Here is a 21,720-nt window from a genome sequence, read left to right as displayed (position 1 = left end):
CTTGTTTTTTACCAGTATTTGAGTCTTGATTGCAGGCTGTCGGCTTTACCTTCAGCCAAGGGCAAGACGACCTTTTGAACTGTCTGTAAATAAGTAAAACAATATCTCCGAGGAGTTGCCTCCCGCTGTCCAGTCATATGGGAGTCCTCCGGCAAGTCCCACCAAGCTCCTCCATGCCCCAGTGCTGCGCCGACACCCTCCATTTCTGGGACACTAGATCGCTTCTCTCATGTAGGAAAAATAAGGAAATGGTTCATGTAGTAACTATTCACCTGTCATAAGTGACACGGGTAAATATTAACTTTTTGTGTCATCATATATTAAGGGCAACACCACTGTAAAAATATCTCGTTTCTACTCTAAATCCAAATTGAAAGGCGTTTGTTTTTTTTTGTTTTTTTAATAATGCAGAATTTGAGTAATGACAAATGTTTCTCCCAGTGTACTTTGTTAGCATTGTCTACATGTCTGCTTATTATTAGTGAATTTTTACATTCATATGGTTAAACCCCGTCTATGGCTACTCCTACAGTTATATACAGTCCAGACAAAACTTTATGCCGGATTCATCGCCTTATTCTTTTTAATTTGCATCTTTTTTAAAGTCTTGTTCGCCATTATGGGCAGAGTTTGGGGTTTCCAGATGTTTTTACTTGATTCATCAACTACGACTTTTTTAAAAGTCGCAAAATTTGTCACAAATGAATGTACTCAAGTCCTCCCTGGAGTGATTCTCCACATTATGCCTCATCCACACATGGTGGGGCGAAAAAGGATCACGTTCCATCAGTGTGCTGGATACTCATCAGTTTCTCATGCGCCATATCTGCAGTCGCACCCCTATAAATGAAAGCCAGAGACTGCCGGGAGGAATAAAGTTAATTTCCTCCAGGCAGCGGGGCTCTCAGTGCGGCGGCAGCACGGCTTTAGAACGCTGATTAACCTCTTTCTGACCTCGGACGGGATAGTACGTCCGAGGTCAGATACCGCGCTTTGATGCAGGGCTCCGGCGGTGAGCCCGCATCGAAGCCGGGACATGTCAGCTGTTTTGAACAGCTGACATGTACCCGCAATAGCGGCGGGTGAAATCGCGATTCACCCGCCGCTATGAACTAGTTAAATGCCGCTGTCAAACGCTGACAGCGGCATTTAACCAACACTTCCGGCCGGAAATGAGCGCATCGCCGTCCCCCGTCACATCATCAGGGGTCAGCGATGCGTCAGAATGGTAACCATAGAGGTCCTTGAGACCTCTATGGTTACTGATGCCGGCCTGCTGTGAGCGCCCCCTTGTGGTCGCGCTCATAGCACACCTGCATATCTGATGATCGCTGCTATGTAGCAGAGGCGTGCCAGCTTCTAGTCTCCCATAGAGGCTATTGAAGCATGGCAAAAGAAAAAAAAAAGTCAAAAAAATTAAAAAAAAATATAAAAGTTTAAATCGCCCCCGTTTCACCCCATTCAAAATAAATCAATAAAAAAAATCAAACCTACGCATATTTGGTATCGCCGCGTTCAGAATCGCCCGATCTATCAATAAAAAAAAGGATTAACCTGATCGCTAAATGGCGTAGCGAGAAAAAATTTGAAACGCCAGAATTATGTTTTTTTTGGTCGCCGCGACATTGCATTAAAATGCAATAACGGGCGATCAAAAGAACGTATCTGCACCAAAATGCTATCACTAAAAACACCAGCTCAGCACGCAAAAAATAAGCCCTCACCAGACCCCAGATCATGAAAAATGGAGACGCTACGGGTATCGGAAAATGGCGCAATTTTTTTTTTAAGCAAAGTTTGGAATTTTGTTTTCACCACTTAGATAAAAGAGAACCTAGACATGTTTGGTGTCTATGAACTCGTAATGACCTGGAGAATCATAATGGCTGGTCAGTTTTAGCATTTAGTGAACCTAGTAAAAAAGCCAATCAAAAACCAGTGTGGGATTTCACTTTTTTTGCAATATCACCACACTTGGAATTTTTTTCACGTTTTCTAGTACACGACATGCTAAAACCAATGATGTCGTTCAAAAGTAGCCAGGCAGCAGCTGCCAAGGCAAACAGGATCATGGGGTGCATTAAAAGAGGTCTGGATACACATGATGAGAGCATTATACTGCCTCTGTACAAATCCCTAGTTAGACCGCACATGGAGTACTGTGTCCAGTTTTGGGCACCGGTGCTCAGGAAGGATATAATGGAACTAGAGAGAGTACAAAGGAGGGCAACAAAATTAATAAAGGGGATGGGAGAACTACAATACCCAGATAGATTAGCGAAATTAGGATTATTTAGTCTAGAAAAAAGACGACTGAGGGGCGATCTAATAACCATGTATAAGTATATAAGGGGACAATACAAATATCTCGCTGAGGATCTGTTTACACCAAGGAAGGTGACAGGCACAAGGGGGCATTCTTTGCGTCTGGAGGAGAGAAGGTTTTTCCACCAACATAGAAGAGGATTCTTTACTGTTAGGGCAGTGAGAATCTGGAATTGCTTGCCTGAGGAGGTGGTGATGGCGAACTCAGTCGAGGGGTTCAAGAGAGGCCTGGATGTCTTCCTGGAGCAGAACAATATTGTATCATACAATTATTAGGTTCTGTAGAAGGACGTAGATCTGGGGATTTATTATGATGGAATATAGGCTGAACTGGATGGACAAATGTATTTTTTCGGCCTTACTAACTATGTTACTATGTTACTGTGTAAAAGTACAACTTGTTTCACAAAAAAATAAGCCCTCACATGGCCATATTGATGAAAAAATAAAAAAGTTATGGCTCTGGGAAGAAGGGGAGCAAAAAATGAACACGGAAAATCCCAAGGTCATGAAGGGGTTAAACCCATGTCTGCAGGTTAATAACAGGTTTTTTTTTACCTCTCCGGTTCCGTTAACTTTTTTGTTCTATTCAAAGGAATGGGAAAAACAAATGTATGTACAAAGTGGATCTTTTTAATTAATGCAAATGGAAGCAAAGAGTTTCCATTGACTATTATGGGCTCCGACAGGGTCCCATATTATATTAACCCTAGAATGCGTGACCATAGAAATCTACACTATTACATACCTGGGGCCTTTGAGGCCTGTTTTCAAATAACATGGAATAACTCAAAAAAAATTTTTTTTCAAAGTTATTTGAAAGTAAGCATGCATTCCCACTAGCTCTGGGGTCCGCCTGGACGGGATTTCGTAATGGATCTGACCTCCTGGTGACCCCGGCTAAGGCTGGTAGAACGCGTACCTGGGGCCTCGCAGGCCTGTCAGGTTACTTTTTTATTATTTTCTGTAAAACTACTTTAGTTACAATATTGAAACTCAAGGTATTCCTCAGCTATATAGTTGTTAGTAATTTCCAGTTGTTCGTCTATTTTTATGTTATAGGCATTTCGTATAGCAACGCTTTTTTTGTGACTACCCCATATTCACGTACCTGGGGCCTTTTAGGCCTGTGTGCAAATAACATGGAATAACTCAAATAAAAATACTTTTCAAAGTTTTATTTTAAATTTGCAAAGTAAGGATGCATTCCCACTAGCGCTGGGGTCCACCAGGAGGGGATCCGTAATGGATCTGACCTACTGGTGACCTCAGCTAAGGCTGGTGGAATCCCGGCATTCCATCAGCCTTAGCTGGAGTTACCAGGAGGTCAGATCCATTATGGATCCCATTCTGGTGAACCCCAGCGCTACTTGGAACATAGCCTAAGATGTGTATAATTCCAAAAAAAAATTATGTACATAAAACAACAAAAATGTAACTAAACGGGCACGTCCAATATATTCACTCAGTACAATTTTTTATGATGGATACATTTTTTCTTATAAAAAGTTTTTACATAAAGTCTGTAGCAAACTTGGTGCAGGAATATTTATTTTCGACTTTACATATTCCCCCGACAATTCTTGCATATTATTTTTTCTTCAGAATGTTCCCTGCATACATTTTGTCCGCAAGTAGAACAGAAACGCTCCGATTTTCTTTCTTTCTTTGCTGGACAAATATAGCAGCGCTTTCTTTTTTTTTCTCTTTGCTCTGGCTGTTCCTGAAAGCATATTCCACATCGGATCATTGCCTCTGTAATTTGCCTTGATAAGCATTTTGTGCTGCTTCTCTCTAGCATAGTAGGCATCAAAAGTTCATAACAAAGTTCTGTCAAAAATAGACTTCTCTTGTCATTCCTGTTGGCATGGAATTCTGGATTAGTTTGACAAACAATATAGCTATTGAGGGATGACACATCAAGGATATTGGGAAAAAAGGGCAACAGGCCAACGTTTAGTCTGCCTTTTACACGAATATTCAGTAATCATTTCGTCCATCTTGTCAACACCTCCTTTTGTCTTATTATAATGAAGTATAATTTCAGGTTTTTGTTTCCTGTCATTGGTGTCAATACTTTCATCGTGATGCATTGAGCTCAGTAATATCACAGATTTTTCTTTCTTGGCTTTATAGGACACCATTGTTGCCTCATTGCAGAAACCGAATACACTCTCGTAGATTGGTCGCTGTGTGCATTGTGCTTCATTATTGGTGGAATTTCGCGGCGGTTTGGTCTCATTGTACCAACAAGTGTTAGTTGTTTCTGAAGCAAAAAATTGGCCAGTTCTAAATTAGTAAAATACCGGTAATTATCCATAGTGATATTTTTTCCAGAATGGAAAATTGGTAAAGCTAGTGTTTTCATTATGTTGGAACATACAGGTCCTTCTAAAAAAATTAGCATATAGTGTTAAATTTCATTATTTACCATAATGTAATGATTACAATTAAACTTTCATATATTATAGATTCATTATCCACCAACTGAAATTTGTCAGGTCTTTTATTGTTTTAATACTGATGATTTTAGCATACAACTCCTGATAACCCAAAAAACCTGTCTCAATAAATTAGCATATCAAGAAAAGGTTCTCTAAACGACCTATTACCCTAATCTTCTGAATCAACTAATTAACTCTAAACACATGCAAAAGATACCTGAGGCTTTTATAAACTCCCTGCCTGGTTCATTACTCAAAACCCCCATCATGGGTAAGACTAGCGACCTGACAGATGTCAAGAAGGCCATCATTGACACCCTCAAGCAAGAGGGTAAGACCCAGAAAGAAATTTCTCAACAAATAGGCTGTTCCCAGAGTGCTGTATCAAGGCACCTCAATGGTAAGTCTGTTGGAAGGAAACAATGTGGCAGAAAACGCTGTACAACGAGAAGAGGAGACCGGACCCTGAGGAAGATTGTGGAGAAGGACCGATTCCAGACCTTGGGGAACCTGAGGAAGCAGTGGACTGAGTCTAGTGTGGAAACATCCAGAGCCACCGTGCACAGGCGTGTGCAGGAAATGGGCTACAGGTGCCGCATTCCCCAGGTAAAGCCACTTTTGAGCTACAGAGAAGCAGCACTGGACTGTTGCTAAGTGGTCCCAAGTACTTTTTTCTGATGAAAGCAAATTTTGCATGTCATTCGGAAATCAAGGTGCCAGTCTGGAGGAAGACTGGGGAGAAGGAAATGCCAAAATGCCTGAAGTCCAGTGTCAAGTACCCACAGTCAGTGATGGTGTGGGGTGCCATGTCAGCTGCTGGTGTTGGTCCACTGTGTTTCATCAAGGGCAGGGTCAATGCAGCTAGCTATCAGGAGATTTTGGAGCACTTCATGCTTCCATCGGCTGAAATGCTTTATGGAGATGAAGATTTCATTTTTCAGCATGACCTGGCACCTGCTCACAGTGCCAAAACCACTGGTAAATGGTTTACTGACCATGGTATTACTGTGCTCAATTGGCCTGCCAACTCTCCTGACCTGAACCCCATAGAGAATCTGTGGGATATTGTGAAGAGAAAGTTGAGAGACGCAAGACCCAACACTCTGGATGAGCTTAAGGCCGCTATTGAAGCATCCTGGGCCTCCATAACATCTCAGCAGTGTCACAGGCTGATTGCCTCCATGCCACGCCGCATTGAAGCAGTCATTTCTGCCAAAGGATTCCCGACCAAGTATTGAGTGCATAACTGAACATTATTATTTGTTGGTTTTTTTGTTTGTTATTAAAAAACACTTTTATTTGATTGGATGGGTGAAATATGCTAATTTATTGAGACAGGTTTTTTGGGTTATCAGGAGTTGTATGCCAAAATCATCAGTATTAAAACAATAAAAGACCTGACAAATTTCAGTTGGTGGATAATGAATCTATAATATATGAAAGTTTAATTGTAATCATTACATTATGGTAAATAATGAAATTTAACACTATATGCTAATTTTTTGAGAAGGACCTGTAGATCTTTCTGGACTGGAGCGTCAGCTTCTTTTCCACAGTAAATCATGCCATTCATCCCATAATAAGTTGCTGAATCGCACATCTAGAAAATTTTTATGCCGTATTTAGCTGGCTTACTGGGCATATATTGGATAAATTTGCAACGTCCCCTAAAGGCAAGAAGTTGTTCGTCCACTGTCACATATTCGCTAGAATTGTAAAGTTTGTAACAGTTCTTGATAAAAAGATTCCATATATAGCTAATAGGCGCTAATTTATCGGTTGCCAACCTCACAGGCCGAGTTCTCTTTTCATCAAAACGAATGCATCTCCAAATAGCCTCAAATCTATCTACGGACATAGTGGCTTTGTAATGTGGATCTGCAAATGGGTTCAGAAATAACTCTCTGATTGGCACATCATATGATTTAGTCGACCCTGCCAGAAGAGTAAGGCCAATATAGCCATATAGTTCCTCTTTAGTTAAATTTTTCCAAGTTTTTTTTTTTTTTCCGAAGCAATACGTTTACCTTCCACATTCGTACACAAAACTACCTCATCTGCAATATCATCTGAAACAAATTTACTGAAAACATCTTTTTTGGACATGAATTGGGAAATTCCGACAGCTCTACAACTCTAATAATGTTATGTGATGGGGTGCGTGCATGAGCCACAGCAGTACTGTTCCAAAAACATTTGTTTTAGATGTTCTACTTGCACATTCTGCTGGATCCATTACTTCTTCATCATCTGAGGAATCGCTGGACGATGAAGTTGATACATTAGCTGGTGGAATATACTCTTCATCCGACAAAGAAATGTCATTGTCTTCATCACTATTGAAAATAATCGCCTCAATTTCTTGGACAGTCAGTCCCCTTGATGTAGACTGTGCCATTGTAATCTTAGATGTGAGTAAACTAAAATGAAAAGTAAAAAATAAAGATTACAATCAGGCTTGTGCACTATACACTGTGTGTGCTAAGACTTTGTTAGTGTTTGTGTGCTTAGGGTAAAGTACAGCCCCCCTACTCTTACCTTCAACAGATCACTTTCTTGTAAGTGCAGTAGAAGCCTCTGGTTTTGGAGCTCAGAAAGGTTCTTTGTTACAGACCAAAGAAAGCTGACTTCTTCCTCCAAAGTCTCTCCAGCAACTAGGATTTAGGACTAAAGGACCTGTACTGACATCATAATCACGTTACTTTGTGAGGGGAAACTCCCTTCCAGGATCACATTACCATGTCAGGCAGAATCCACACTCTTCCCAGCAACAGCCATCGACCAAATAGTCATAAAGACTGAGTCATAAGTTCTTCCCCAACAACAGTACAGACAAAAAGACTGAGGAGTACATGTAAACCAAAGCAGGCCTCAAAGGCCCCAGGTACGTGAATCTGGGGTAGTCACAAAAAAAGCGTTGCTATACGAGATGCCTATAACATAAAAATATATGAACAATTGGATATTACTAACAACTATATACCTGAGGATTACCTTGAGTTTCAAAATTCTAACTAATGTAGTTTTACAGATAATAGAAAACAAGTAACCTAGCAGAATGTAACATCAGTAACAATATACATAAACCATCTGTGTGGCCAGAAGAAGCCAGGTGCGAAACGTGCGTTGGGGTGAGGTGGAACGCTGTGCTGCTACTTGCAGGTAGATATGGCCACACAGATGGTTTATGTGTATTGTTACTGATGTTACATTCTGGGCATGCTGGGGCAGCTTGAGAGGTACAGAATTGAGCATGTCATCTTGATACCACTACCATGCTAAATGATAATTTGATTGAATATACTGCACACAGCCTCCACCTTATGTTAGGGTGCTTGGGCAAGTTTTATGCATGTTATTTTGTTCTTTAACCCCTTAGCGACCGCCGATACGCCTTTTAACGGCGGCCGCTAAGGGTACTTAAACCACAGCTCCGTTAATTAACGGCGCTGTGGAAAAGTAAATAGCGCCCCCCAGAGTCGGATTTTCTCCGGGGTCTCGGCTACCAGGGGTAGCCGAGACCCCAGAGAACATGATTCGGGGGTTTTTTAACCCACCCCGCATTTGTGATCGCCGGTAATTAACCGTTTAACGGCGATCGCAAAAAAAAGCGATCTCTTTTTAATTTCTCTATCCTCCGATGTGATCGCACATCGGAGGATAGAGAAAAGGGGTCCCAGGTAGCCCCCCAATACTTTCCTATCTCCCCCGATGCTCCTCGTGGCTCCCGGTGAGCGCCGCCATCTTGAAAATGGCGGCGCCGGCCCCCGTGAGAATCTTTGGGGTCTCGGCTGCCGGGGGTAGCCGAGACCCCAAAGAGCATGATCGGGGGTCGGTTTTAGCGACCCCTGTTTTGCGATCGCCGGTAATTAACTGTTTACCGGCGACCGCAAAAAAAAAAAAAAGCTAACTGTAATTCTCTGTCCTCTGATGTGATCGCACATCAGAGGACAGAGAAATAGGGGGATTCGGGGACCCTATCATACTCACCTGTGTCCCTGGATCCTCCTGCTGCTCCTCCTGGCCGCCGGCATCTTCTGGGCAAAAGAAAATGGCGGGCGCATGCGCAGTGCGCCCGCCATCTGTCTCCATCTGCCGGCCGGCAGGAGAAGAGCAGTTGGGGCTAAAATTAGGGTTAGGGGTAGGGTAGGGTTAGGGGTAGGGCTAAGGTTAGGGTTAGGGCTAGAGTTAGGGCTAGGGTTAGGGTTAGGGCTAAATTTAGGGTTAGGGTTGGCGCTAAATTTAGGGTTAGGCTTCTTTCACACTTACGTCGGTACGGGGCCGTCGCAATGCATCGGCCCGACATACCGACGCACGTTGTGAAAATTGTGCACAACGTGGGCAGCAGATGTAGTTTTTCAACGCATCCGCTGCCCAATCTATGTCCTAGGGAGGAGGGGGCGGAGTTACGGCCACACATGCGCGGTCAGAAATGGCGGATGCGACGTACACAAAAACGTTACATTGAACGTTTTTTTGTGCTGACGGTCCGCAAAAACACTGATCCAGTGCACTACGGACGCGACGTGTGGCCATCCGTCACAATCCGTCGGCAATACAAGTCTATGGGCAAAAAACGCATCCTGCGGGCACATTTGCAGGATCCGTTTCTTGTCCAAAATGACGGATTGCGACGGATGCCAAACGATGCAAGTGTGAAAGTAGCCCTAGGGCTAGGGTTAGGGTTGGGGCTAAAGTTAGGGTTAGAGTTGGGATTAGGGTTAGGGTTTGGATTAGGGTTGGTATTAGGGTTAGGGTTGGCATTAGGGTTACGCTTGGGATTAGGGTTAGGTTTGGGATTAGGGTTAAGGTTAGGGTTGTGATTAGGGGTGTATTGGGATTAGGGTTAGGTTTGAGGTTAGGGTTGAGATTAGGATTCGGGGTGTGTTGGATTTAGGGTTTTGATTAGGGTTATGGTTAGGGTTGACATAAGGGTTGTTTTGGGGTAAGGGTTGTGATTATGGTTAGGGTTAGTGATTAGGATTATGGATCGGGTTGGGATCAGGGTTAGGGGTGTGTTGGGGTTAGGGTTGGAGCTAGAATTGGGGGGTTTCCACTGGTTAGGTACATCAGGGGGTCTCCAAACACGACAGCCAATTTTGCGCTCAAAAAGTCAAATGGTGCTCCCTCCCTTCTGAGCTCTGCCGTGCGCCCAAACAGTGGGTTACCCCCACATATTTGGCATCAGCATACTTGGGATAAATTGGACAACAACTTCTGGGGTCCAATTTCTCTTGTTACCCTTGTGAAAATAAAAACTTGGGGGCTACAAAATCCTTTTTGTGGAAAAATATATATATATTTTTTTTATGACTCTGCATTATAAACTTCTGTGAAGCACTTGGGCATTCAAAGTTCTCACCACACATCTATATAAGTTCCTTGGGGGGTCTAGTTTCCAAAACGGGGTCACTTGTGGGGGGTTACTACAGTTTAGGTACATCAGGGGCTCTGCAATCGCAACATAATGCCCACAGACCATTCTATCAAAGTCTGCATTCCAAAAAGGCGCTCCTTCCCTTCCGAGCTCTGCCGTGCGCCCAAACAGTGGTTTACCCCCACATATGGGGTACCAGCATACTCAGGACAAATTGGACAACAACTTTTGGGGTCCAATTTCTCTTGTTACCCTTGTGAAAATAAAAACTTGGGGGCTAAAAAATCTTTTTTGTGGAAAAAAAAATATTTTTTATTTTCACGACTCTGCATTATAAACTTCTGTGAAGCACTTGGGCATTCAAAGTTCTCACCACACATCTAGATAAGTTCCATGGGGGGTCTAGTTTCAAAAATGGGGTCACTTGTGGGGGATTTCTACTGTTTAGGCACATCAGGGGCTCTCCAAACGCAACATGGCGTCCAATCTCAATTCCAGCCAATTCTACATTGAAAAAGTAAAACGGCACTCCTTCTCTTCCAAGCTCTGCGGTGCACCCAAACAGTGGTTTACCCCCACATATTGGGTATCAGCGTACTCAGGAGAAATTGCACAACAACTTTTGTGGTCTAATTTCTCCTGTTACCCTTGTGAAAATAAGAATTTGTGAGCGAAAAGATCATTTTTGTGTAAACAAAAGCGATTTTTTTATTTTCACGGCTCTACGTTATAAACTTCTGTGAAGCACTTGGGGGTTCAAAGTGCTCACCGCACATCTAGATAAGTTCCTTAAGGGGTCTAGTTTCCAAAATGGTCTCAATTGTGGGGGGTTTCCACTGTTTTAGCACATCAGGGGCTCTCTAAACGTGACATGGTGTCCGATCTCAATTCCAGCCAATTCTGCATTGAAAAAGTCAAACGGCGCTCCTTCACTTCTAAGTTCTGCGGTGCGCCCAAAAAGTGGTTTACCCCCACATATGGGGTATTGGCGTATTCAGGAGAAATTGCATAACAAAATTTATGGTTACATTTCTGTTTTTACACTTGTGAAAATAAAAAAATGGTTCTGAATTAAGATGTTTGCAAAAAAAAGTTAAATGTTCATTTTTACCTTCCACATTGTTTCAGTTCCTGTGAAGCACGTAAAGGGTTAATAAACTTCTTGAATGTGGTTTTGAGAACCTTGAGGGGTGTAGTTTTTAGAATGGTGTCACACTTCATTATTTTCTATCATATAGACCCCTCAAAATGACTTCAAATGTGATGTGGTCCCTAAAAAAAAAATGGTGTTGTAAAAATGAGAAATTGCTGGTCAACTTTTAACCCTTAACTCCCTAACAAAAAAAAATGTTGTTTCCAAAATTGTGCTGATGTAAAGTAGACATGTGGGAAATGTTATTTATTAACTATTTTTCGTGACATATCTCTCTGATTTAAGGGCATAATAATACAAAGTTTGAAAATTGCAAAATTTTAAAAATTTTCGCCATATTTCCATTTTTTTCATAAATAATCGCAAGTAATATCGAAGAAATGTTACCACTAACATGAAGTACAATATGTCACGAAAAAACAATCTCATAATCAGCGGGATCCATTGAAGCGTTCCAGAGTTATAACCTCATAAAGTGACAGTGGTCAGAATTGCAAAAATTGGCCCGGTCATTAAGTACCAAATTGGCTCTGTCACTAAGGGGTTAATAAAGCCTTTATGCATATTACTCTGGATCTCTTTGTTTGGGCAACCATGTGTTGTTTGTAGAGTTCCTATAATGATGGGATGACCATCATTATCTTATGATCTTATCTTATATACTTCTTGGATATCGGTCGGACGCCTCTCACACAGCCAAACCAGATCTCCACTTTGCACTGCTGAGGGGCAGTACCCCGAAACAGAGTCTGCAAATTGAGATTCTGGTTTGGCTTTTATCCTAAGTCATGTGACAAGGCTAGTTAAAGGGTCGACATTGACTTTTAGGATTGCTACTTCCAATAGGTGGCACTAAAGTTCTAGTTCCCTTCCTCTCTGAAGAGACAATTTGCATATTTCCCAGAGGAGCACTGCGGCTTTAAGTCTCCTCATCTCGGCATGCTTAGCATGTCAATCTCCACAAGGAGAAACAATACTTCTTGGATATCTTTATAGGTGTGACTGACCACTCAACAACTTTAACACTTGGGTATTTTCTTACAAGCCAAGCAGTTTTTGAAAAGCTGAAGTTTGTTTTTCTTTCGTTAGGCTAATTAATTAGTATTTACATGGGGCTAAGTTTTTGGACTATTTCGTAGAAGCAAAGTGCGACGATGCATTTTATTTTATTTTTGTCTCTTGTCTAAAGTCAGGACCGCACAGAGATATATTGCTGTATTTGGGATATGGATCAGGTCTAGGGCCATGTTCATGAAGCCTTAGGTTATGTGCACACAATGTGGATTTTCTGCATAACCATACTGCAGGAATCCACAGGAAAGTCCTCCGTGCCAGATCTGTTCAAATCCATATAGATCTTGATGCCAATCTCTCTGAAAAAATGGAGTACATCCCTCTGCCGCCGATTTCTCTGCCCCTAGCAGAGTGTGATTGGCTGCAGCGGTTATACACCACTGAACGTGGAGACCAGAATGAAACGAGACCCAGCATGGAAATCCATGATAAATCTTCAGTAAAAGTATAGTGGTTTGTTTTGTAGCCGGATGCACAGGTACAACAAAGCGTAATCTGTACAAGTAACAGGCATCATTGTTTTAACCGTAAAATGATTGAGAAGCTCATTCACATAGTACAATTTTTTTTCTCCGGGGGCGTGGTTTGCAGGGGACAGGAGCGGACGTGCTTCTGCATAGCTCCTGATAATCCCCTATTTCAGCTACTGCAGCTTACTTATTTGGGGTATATTTGGTCCTAAAACCTGTAAGAATATGCCTGGATAAAAGATGACACATCAAAAAAATTTCCTTTTCCGAGACCGGGAGGTACCGGAGGGAAGCCTAATGGAGGCCTGCGTTCTCCTGAGGTAAAAGTGACTGGACATTTACCTCATAAATTGGATCACTGCCAAAACCCAATGGTATCAAAGCCTTATAGATCTAAGAAGACCTGTCGGACATCTGTAATAAAGACTCCTGCTCTTATTGTGGCTCCGATATCAGCTGATAGTGACCCGGGGGGGAAGGCGGGTGAGCGGGACGGACACTGAGACTGTGACGCTGCAGATGGGAAAAAACGTGTGCAGCTGAAGGACCTGTGGACACGCCGCTCTCAGGTCACAAGGTTGGATCAGGTGAGCATTCAATCCATCTTCCCCCATGTAACTGGAGGACCTGCGGTGACTGCTCCCTGCTGTGGGTCACAATGGTTGGGTCATTCTCCTTCACTACTGTCCATGGATGGACGGGCCCCTAAGCAGTCCGGGCCCCGTTGCAGCTGCGACCGCTATAATTACGCCCCTGACAGTATATATATGTATGCCTGTCTTTTTTTCTTTTCCTTTTTTCCCTTACCCTTTACCCTTCACCTCTATTAAATTTGTAAAACCAATAAAATTGGTTGGAAAAACAAATTTTTTTTTTTTCTCCTTTTCATTTTTGACTGTTTTCTTGCCTAATATTAAAGTAGACAGGATTTTAAAGGGGTTTTTCAGCTCCAGGAAAGTGGGACCCTAAAATAAGTTAGTATCCCCCCTCCCAAGTCCAGCACCAGCTCTCCGCTGCTACTTGGGTTTCAGTGCTTTGAATGCAGCTATGAAGTAACGTCGACAACGAACGTCACTGCTGCAGCCAATCAATTTAGCAAAAAATCCATCCCCAGCAAAATCAGTGTAAGTATGGGAGTAGAGGAAGATTCCATTACATTTCATAAGGAAAACATAAGGTCACATGCTGTATTATTCTTTTTTTTTTTTTCCTTCATGGCTAACCAACAGACACCATGGCAGGCCTTGAACCTCATTATAGACACTTGGGAGTTTCCGCACCCTCAGCGCTCATCAAGTGCCACATGCTGGTTTCGCTGTTGCTGTAAGCAAATAAATCTGGGGAGAAGAGAAAGTTCTGAGAGAATTTGTCAGCCTAAATCTTGTTTTATAACTAACCTTATTCTTGCTCATACAGGGCGCTTGCCGTTAACATGAATCATCATTTGATTTCCAGCATTTTCAGACTTCTTACCTGATAACTAAATACCGGGAGCCCAATGATGAAACCGCTAATCTCAACTTTCTACAAAACGCACCTTTTCTATAAAGTTCCTGTCGGGGGGATGGGAGGGAGGAGGACCTAATGGGAAACTTGGCTTTTTCTACTTGCTTGGTAAACGTTGTTTTTGGTAATGGTCGGCTTGTGTTCTGTGTTGCAGTCAAGCGGTGGTGGTGGATAAGACCATGTATGTGTCCGGGCAGCTCGGCATGGATCCTGCAAGTGGGCAGCTTGTGCCTGGTGGGGTTAAGAATGAGGCAAAGCAGGTAAAATATTATTTCTACTGTACTTTATATGATTCTCCAATGGCTGACATTTTATAATTGGCCATGTAACTGGCAAGTCTTAAGTGAGAATATTTATTTGCCAGTTGCTGAATCTTTATTAAGGCCAAGTTCAGACGGACATATTTCACGGTTCGAAAACTGATCGTAATTCCCGAGATGACCATTTGTCTATGAAACTGTCACTGCAGGTCAGGAGGCTCGTGGTTAGTCTGGGCATTGTGGTTCATATATGGACCATGAAATACATTACAATTAATCTGTTTTGACCAATCTTGACTGCACTCCCTCCTACCTGACCCCGGCTGCTCTTCTTACCACTTCTCAAAAGCGGTAAGAAAAAGTTAAAAATTGTTATCTTTGGCACAGACATAGGGCAATCCTCCGACTTTTCTACCCTGTAAAAATGTATTAAATAGTTTAAAGGCAGCTTAGAACTTTGAGAAATGTTAATTAACCTGCACATATGCTGATAAATATTGTGTAAATCCTGTGCACCTGGCTCACCAGAGCAGCGGCTACAGAGCGAAAATTAAGTTCTTTCTTCCCTGCAGCCACTTGCTTTCAGTCATTGGGGCAGTGCGGAGTGATTTCAATCACTCACCAGCACATTGATTGACAAACTGCACTGCAGCGTGTGTGTGCGTAGCAGGCTGTCAATCAATCAATGTTCTGGTGAGCGATTACAATCCTCTCACTTTGTAGTTAGTGGTGACTTTAACATGTCCCTACACCGTCCCGATGACTGTAAGCAAGTGGCTAGAGTTGGGGTAACCCTAACTTAATTTTCTCCCTGTAGCCGCTGCTCCAATAATCCTGGCACGCAGGCTCCAAATGCTATTAACCTGCAGATTACTTCCACATCTGCAGCTTAGCAGTATTTCTCAAGGTGCACAGGAGGCATACACCCGACAGAAGCCACAGTCAGAATGGGTGCTTAGACATACATCATCCATAGGGAACCATTGAGAACAAAAAAACACATATACTGCATGGTATATATGTTTTATTGTGGTTGCCTTCTGTATACTGCTATTTCCTATGCATTAAAAAACCGAACACAGACACAAACTGGTCAGATGGGGCAAAAAATACACTTTTGTCTGTGTCTGATAAATTGTGACCTATGGGATCGTTAAAGAGTAAGTCGTGATAAGCCCTTGACGTATACTTTTGGCTAAATGTACAGACACAGTGTGCACTTATCCTGATACGTTCTCCCTTTTTGCGTGTCATGTCGGGATGCAGATGTGGAAGTAAACCGCAGGTGAATAGCATTTGCAGCCTGCGTGCCAGGATTATTGGAGCAGCGGCTACAGGGAGAAAATTAAGCTAGTATTTTCCCAAATAAGGGATCAGATAATCCATGAGAGGGAGCAGTGTGCCTCTGTAAAGTCGGAGGTGCAGTATGGCCGCAAGGTGGTATGGGCACTGTGCACAGGCTTTTGTAGTGGATCCTATGCATGCTTTATATGGGCGAATATGCACCAGGCGAACACAGGAAAAATCCTTTCTGCTACCAAAGCCACCTACTAGTGTCCTAATTAACTAAATTCCCAACACTAATATGTAGTAATCTGTAGATGAGGTAGTGGTGGTATTGTACCAGAATAATGGTGCTGTTAATCCTGCTCTGGTAGCCGCAGGGGTCGTGTATCTGACATTTGGAGGATAATAAAGCTGAGTATATAGACAATTGGGAATGTGAGATTGTGCTTCATCATTTATTATCATTTCTAAATAGAGATTTACAATAACCGCCCAATATCTGAATATTCCCTGTAATGATAGCTGCTCATTCACTGAGCTGGACCACAAAGTGTTAGGCTATGTGCACACGTTGCAGAATTGCCGCGGAAATTTCCGTGGCAATTCTGCAACTCCCTGACGCGGGTATAACGCATGCAGAATTGGCATGCATATTCCCATTAAACACTAGTGTTTTGCAAGCGTAATTAGCTTGCAGAATACTAGCGTTTTCCAAGCGATCTGTAGCATCGCTTGGAAAACTGACAGGTTGGTCACACTTGTCAAACAGTGTTTGACAAGTGTGACAAACTTTTTACTATTGATGCTGCCTATGTGTGATGCTACGTCATCTGGGGTCATTGCCGCGTTGATGTACTCCCTCTGCCTGTCTTATTCCGGAGCCCTCCTGTAGTGACAGTTTTCTATGGAACCCTATCCATATATCCTTGCACATTAGGTCATCGCTGCTCCTATTCTATACTGTGGCTTAGACCACTTTACTCCAAGGACATTGGCTCTTCCTTTGAGGTTCCAAATAGCTTCCAACATAAGGAGCCTCTTTACATATATCAGTGCCTTAAGTATCCACACATCAGCAGTCGGCCTTACTGAAGAAGGTCTGATTATTTGACCGAAACGTTTTATTTTGCTGGACTGCTACTCAAGTAATAAAAATATTTTCTTTATTATCACTATCCACCTAGTTGAGTGCCAAGTCATTTACTTACTATTTGATTACTGGTGTGGGAAACCTCTCTTGAGCACCGACACAGCTGTGCCACGATATACTCTATTATTGCCGCTAGGCATTACTGACAACGGGAAGTGTGGGGAGCATCACGAGGAGCGGGAACACTGCGGGGGCCACTGGAAGGTGAGAATATCACTATTTTTTATTTTTTTAATTATTTTTAACATTATATCTTTTTAACATTCTATCTTTTTATTAGTGATGCTGCATAGGCAGCATCAATAGTAAAAAGTTGGTCACACTTGTCAAACACTCGGTTTGACAAGTGTGACCAACCTGTCAATCAGTTTTCCAAGCGATGCTACAGATTGCTTGGAAAACGCTAGCATTCTGCAAGCCAATTATGCTTGCAAAACACTAGTGTTTAACGGGAATATGCTTGTCAATTCTGCATGTGTTATACCCACTGCAGGGAGTTGCAGAATTGACGCGGAAATTTCCTCGGCAATTCTGCAACGTGTGCACATAGCCTTAAGGTCGGAAGTGTAACGATCAGAATAGGAGGAATTGTTCCGTTCTTGTATTCGGTCCGTAGTTTGATTCCTATCTTTGACCGCTGTTATTTTGATGTTTTTGAAGACTAAGGTAGAATATCGCCACCATGTTAGAATAGTGCCGTATGGCATTAACGCATTCACGTTGTTTCCAGGCCTTGGTGAATATGGGTGAAATTCTTAAAGCAGCAGGATGTGATTACAGCAACGGTATGTATGATGTTTTAGTTATACAGTGTGTGTGTGTGTTGTATAAGTGCTCATCTCTTATCACGGGAGTGTCGGAGTGTTCGGACCGCCTGCAGCCACGACAATGCAGAGTTAGCGCAGGGTGTGTATGAGCGATGGCGCTCTAGCCGTACTCACTAGATAGCGCTACGCTCTGCTGTCTCCATCAGTCCCGCACAGGAGCAGCAGCAGAACCTTCGCCTCATTCACACAGGAGAATTTGTGATCCTCGTTCTTACGATTGTTGGGGGTCCCAGCGTCTGATCCCCTTGTGATCACAACATTTTGGTTTCCTAAAACTGGATTTATTGGCACAAACACTGGCAAAGAAGCAATGCAGTAGCCAAACGTCTTTTTGCATATGCCACTTTTATTTCACCTGCGTATATTGTCTAATTATGATATCGAACATAACATCATCCCATGATTTTCTTCTAGTTGTGAAGACTACAGTCTTATTGGCAGATATCAATGATTTTAATGACGTTAATGACATTTACAAGCAATGTAAGTATTGGGAAAACGTCACGTATGTAGCGTCAACTTTTATGAATAAAAAAAAAAATCAACTATCCAAGCAAAATCAAATATTGAGGACTACGGACATCCTATCACTGAGAAGAAGCCATTCTTGTCTATCTACAGTAGTTCCAGGATGACCACCCACCAACTCATATAAGGCACATCGACAGGGCTGGTCTTCTCCACAGTGCAACCAGTCAAGTGTTTCCAGACCACCCTGACAGAAGAATTGGGTGTACCCCGCGCTGTGACACTTACAGCACTACCGTGCTTTGTATATGGAGAATCCTTAGTCTAACGCACATGGCCCTGGGATATAAGCGGGTTGTCATTTTAATATCTCTATTTTTTGCACTTGGTACCGTAATGATGTGTTTTTATTTCACAGTTTTTCGGAGTAATTACCCAGCAAGAGCTGCCTACCAGGTTGCTGCTTTGCCAAGAGTAAGTGTGTGTTTTGTAAAAATTATTTTACACCGGCTAATAGATTTCAACAGGATATGAGTGAGCAAATCGTCAACTCACAGACAGACTTTGCACAAGCCACTCCACATACCTCAACCTTTCAATCCTATCAAAGGATCTGTGGGGACCCCTGGGCTGCGTCCATAAAGTAGCTGCTGACCAATGGAGAAAGCTGAAGGACTAAAATATCCCATAGGACACAGACTAAAAAAGATGGCCAAGAGTAGTTAGGTTTATGTACAGGAGCTCCTGCGTGGGGCGTAGAAAGCAGGTTTACAGTTTTTTTATTATTATTCAACATACAGGTCCTTCTCAAAAAATTAGCATATAGTGTTAAATTTCATTATTTACCATAATGTAATGATTACAATTAAACTTTCATATATTATAGATTCATTATCCACCAACTGAAATTTGTCAGGTCTTTTATTGTTTTAATACTGATGATTTTGGCATACAACTCCTGATAACCCAAAAAACCTGTCTCAATAAATTAGCATATCAAGAAAAGGTTCTCTAAACGACCTATTACCCTAATCTTCTGAATCAACTAATTAACTCTAAACACATGCAAAAGATACCTGAGGCTTTTATAAACTCCCTGCCTGGTTCATTACTCAAAACCCCCATCATGGGTAAGACTAGCGACCTGACAGATGTCAAGAAGGCCATCATTGACACCCTCAAGCAAGAGGGTAAGACCCAGAAAGAAATTTCTCAACAAATAGGCTGTTCCCAGAGTGCTGTATCAAGGCACCTCAATGGTAAGTCTGTTGGAAGGAAACAATGTGGCAGAAAACGCTGTACAACAAGAAGAGGAGACCAGACCCTGAGGAAGATTGTGGAGAAGGACCGATTCCAGACCTTGGGGAACCTGAGGAAGCAGTGGACGTGTTGCAGGCGTGTGCAGGAAATGGGCTACAGGTGCCGCATTCCCCAGGTAAAGCCACTTTTGAGCTACAGAGAAGCAGCACTGGACTGTTGCTAAGTGGTCCCAAGTACTTTTTTCTGATGAAAGCAAATTTTGCATGTCATTCGGAAATCAAGGTGCCAGAGTCTGGAGGAAGACTGGGGAGAAGGAAATGCCAAAATGCCTGAAGTCCAGTGTCAAGTACCCACAGTCAGTGATGGTGTGGGGTGCCATGTCAGCTGCTGGTGTTGGTCCACTGTGTTTCATCAAGGGCAGGGTCAATGCAGCTAGCTATCAGGAGATTTTGGAGCACTTCATGCTTCCATCGGCTGAAATGCTTTATGGAGATGAAGATTTCATTTTTCAGCACGACCTGGCACCTGCTCACAGTGCCAAAACCACTGGTAAATGGTTTACTGACCATGGTATTACTGTGCTCAATTGGCCTGCCAACTCTCCTGACCTGAACCCCATAGAGAATCTGTGGGATATTGTGAAGAGAAAGTTGAGAGACGCAAGACCCAACACTCTGGATGAGCTTAAGGCTGCTATTGAAGCATCCTGGGCCTCCATAACATCTCAGCAGTGTCACAGGCTGATTGCCTCCATGCCACGCCGCATTGAAGCAGTCATTTCTGCCAAAGGATTCCCGACCAAGTATTGAGTGCATAACTGAACATTATTATTTGTTGGTTTTTTTGTTTGTTATTAAAAAACACTTTTATTTGATTGGATGGGTGAAATATGCTAATTTATTGAGACAGGTTTTTTGGGTTATCAGGAGTTGTATGCCAAAATCATCAGTATTAAAACAATAAAAGACCTGACAAATTTCAGTTGGTGGATAATGAATCTATAATATATGAAAGTTTAATTGTAATCATTACATTATGGTAAATAATGAAATTTAACACTATATGCTAATTTTTTGAGAAGGACCTGTATATATATATATAACTTGGTAGAGGAGCTTGGCTGGACCTGGAGTACATGAGCCATTCATTGTATACATGTAATACTGCAATCCCTGACAGCGAGGGGCAACCTGCTGATCACCAACACTGATTTTCAGACCACTCTCTAAGTTCAAATGCTTTTCAGGAGCCAATTGATAACCTGACAGTCTTCCCATTTTGCCTTTTAGTATTTCACTGTATTCCTACAGGTATACCATCTGCACCCTAACATCTTTATTGTTTTTGCTTTTTTTTTTTGAGGGAGGAAGAGTAGAAATTGAAGCCATCGCAGTCCTTGGACCGATCACTGAGGTTTCCAGTTCCCTATAAATATCATTTTCACAGAACGGTCTTTTCTTTAGTATTTCATAAAATCACAATAACTTTAATGGTTTCAACATTCCTAATGTTTAGTGCCGAGATGCATCCTGGACATTGTATACAACATTTTGCTGGGCATTGGTATTTTGGATTGGAATAAATGTTAATACTTCCAGACTTGTGTGATTTATTTATTTTTTTTCTGTGGATTTCTGCAGGTAGGATGTGGCTCCCATACAAAGGCCACAAACTACTGATGTGGCCATTAGGCCAAGTTCTGGCAAATCGATTTGCTCATCTCTAACAGTGTACCCATTTTGCCTGGTGTGTTTTTTTGTTGTTTTTTTTTTTTTTTTACATCAACAGTAAATCTATCTTTTAATAATTTTGTTGTCACCTATAAACCAGTTTTGTTCTTAGGTTTGCAATTAGAGTTGAGCGAATTTTTCAACATTCGGTTCCCATTATGATCGGCAGCGAATATTGTTATTGTAATATTCGCCGAACACAGCCAAACGTCATTGGAGTCAATGGGAGTAGAAATTGACGAATATGTTCGGAATCAATCGTCAAACATAAATTCGACACGATTTAGGTACCAAAATGACACGAATATGGCAAATTCAGATTTGCCGACCGATTCCGAACATATTCGCTCAACTCTAGGTGCAATACCCCATATTTGGCTGTACAGTAC

At 42.2% G+C, this 21,720-nt stretch overlaps 1 protein-coding gene across 3 annotated transcripts in view; it reads left to right on the top strand.

Annotated features, from left to right (window-relative positions):
• RIDA (reactive intermediate imine deaminase A homolog) overlaps positions 1–21,200 on the top strand; it is a 48,898-nt gene extending 27,698 nt beyond the window's left edge. For all 3 annotated transcript variants that reach the window (XM_069731633.1, XM_069731634.1, XM_069731635.1), the window contains exons 2-6: positions 14,504–14,609; positions 17,777–17,831; positions 18,288–18,356; positions 18,760–18,815; positions 20,964–21,200. In XM_069731633.1, coding sequence (XP_069587734.1) covers positions 14,504–14,609; positions 17,777–17,831; positions 18,288–18,356; positions 18,760–18,815; positions 20,964–21,032 — 355 coding nt within the window. In that variant the 3' untranslated portion in view covers positions 21,033–21,200. The remainder of the gene's footprint in view (positions 1–14,503; positions 14,610–17,776; positions 17,832–18,287; positions 18,357–18,759; positions 18,816–20,963) is intronic.
• Positions 21,201–21,720: the final 520 nt, after the last annotated feature.

This window comes from Ranitomeya imitator, chromosome 6 (genome assembly GCF_032444005.1).
Source record: "Ranitomeya imitator isolate aRanImi1 chromosome 6, aRanImi1.pri, whole genome shotgun sequence".
NCBI classification, from domain to species: Eukaryota; Metazoa; Chordata; class Amphibia; order Anura; family Dendrobatidae; genus Ranitomeya; species Ranitomeya imitator.
This window is presented reverse-complemented; position numbering and strand designations above follow the sequence as displayed.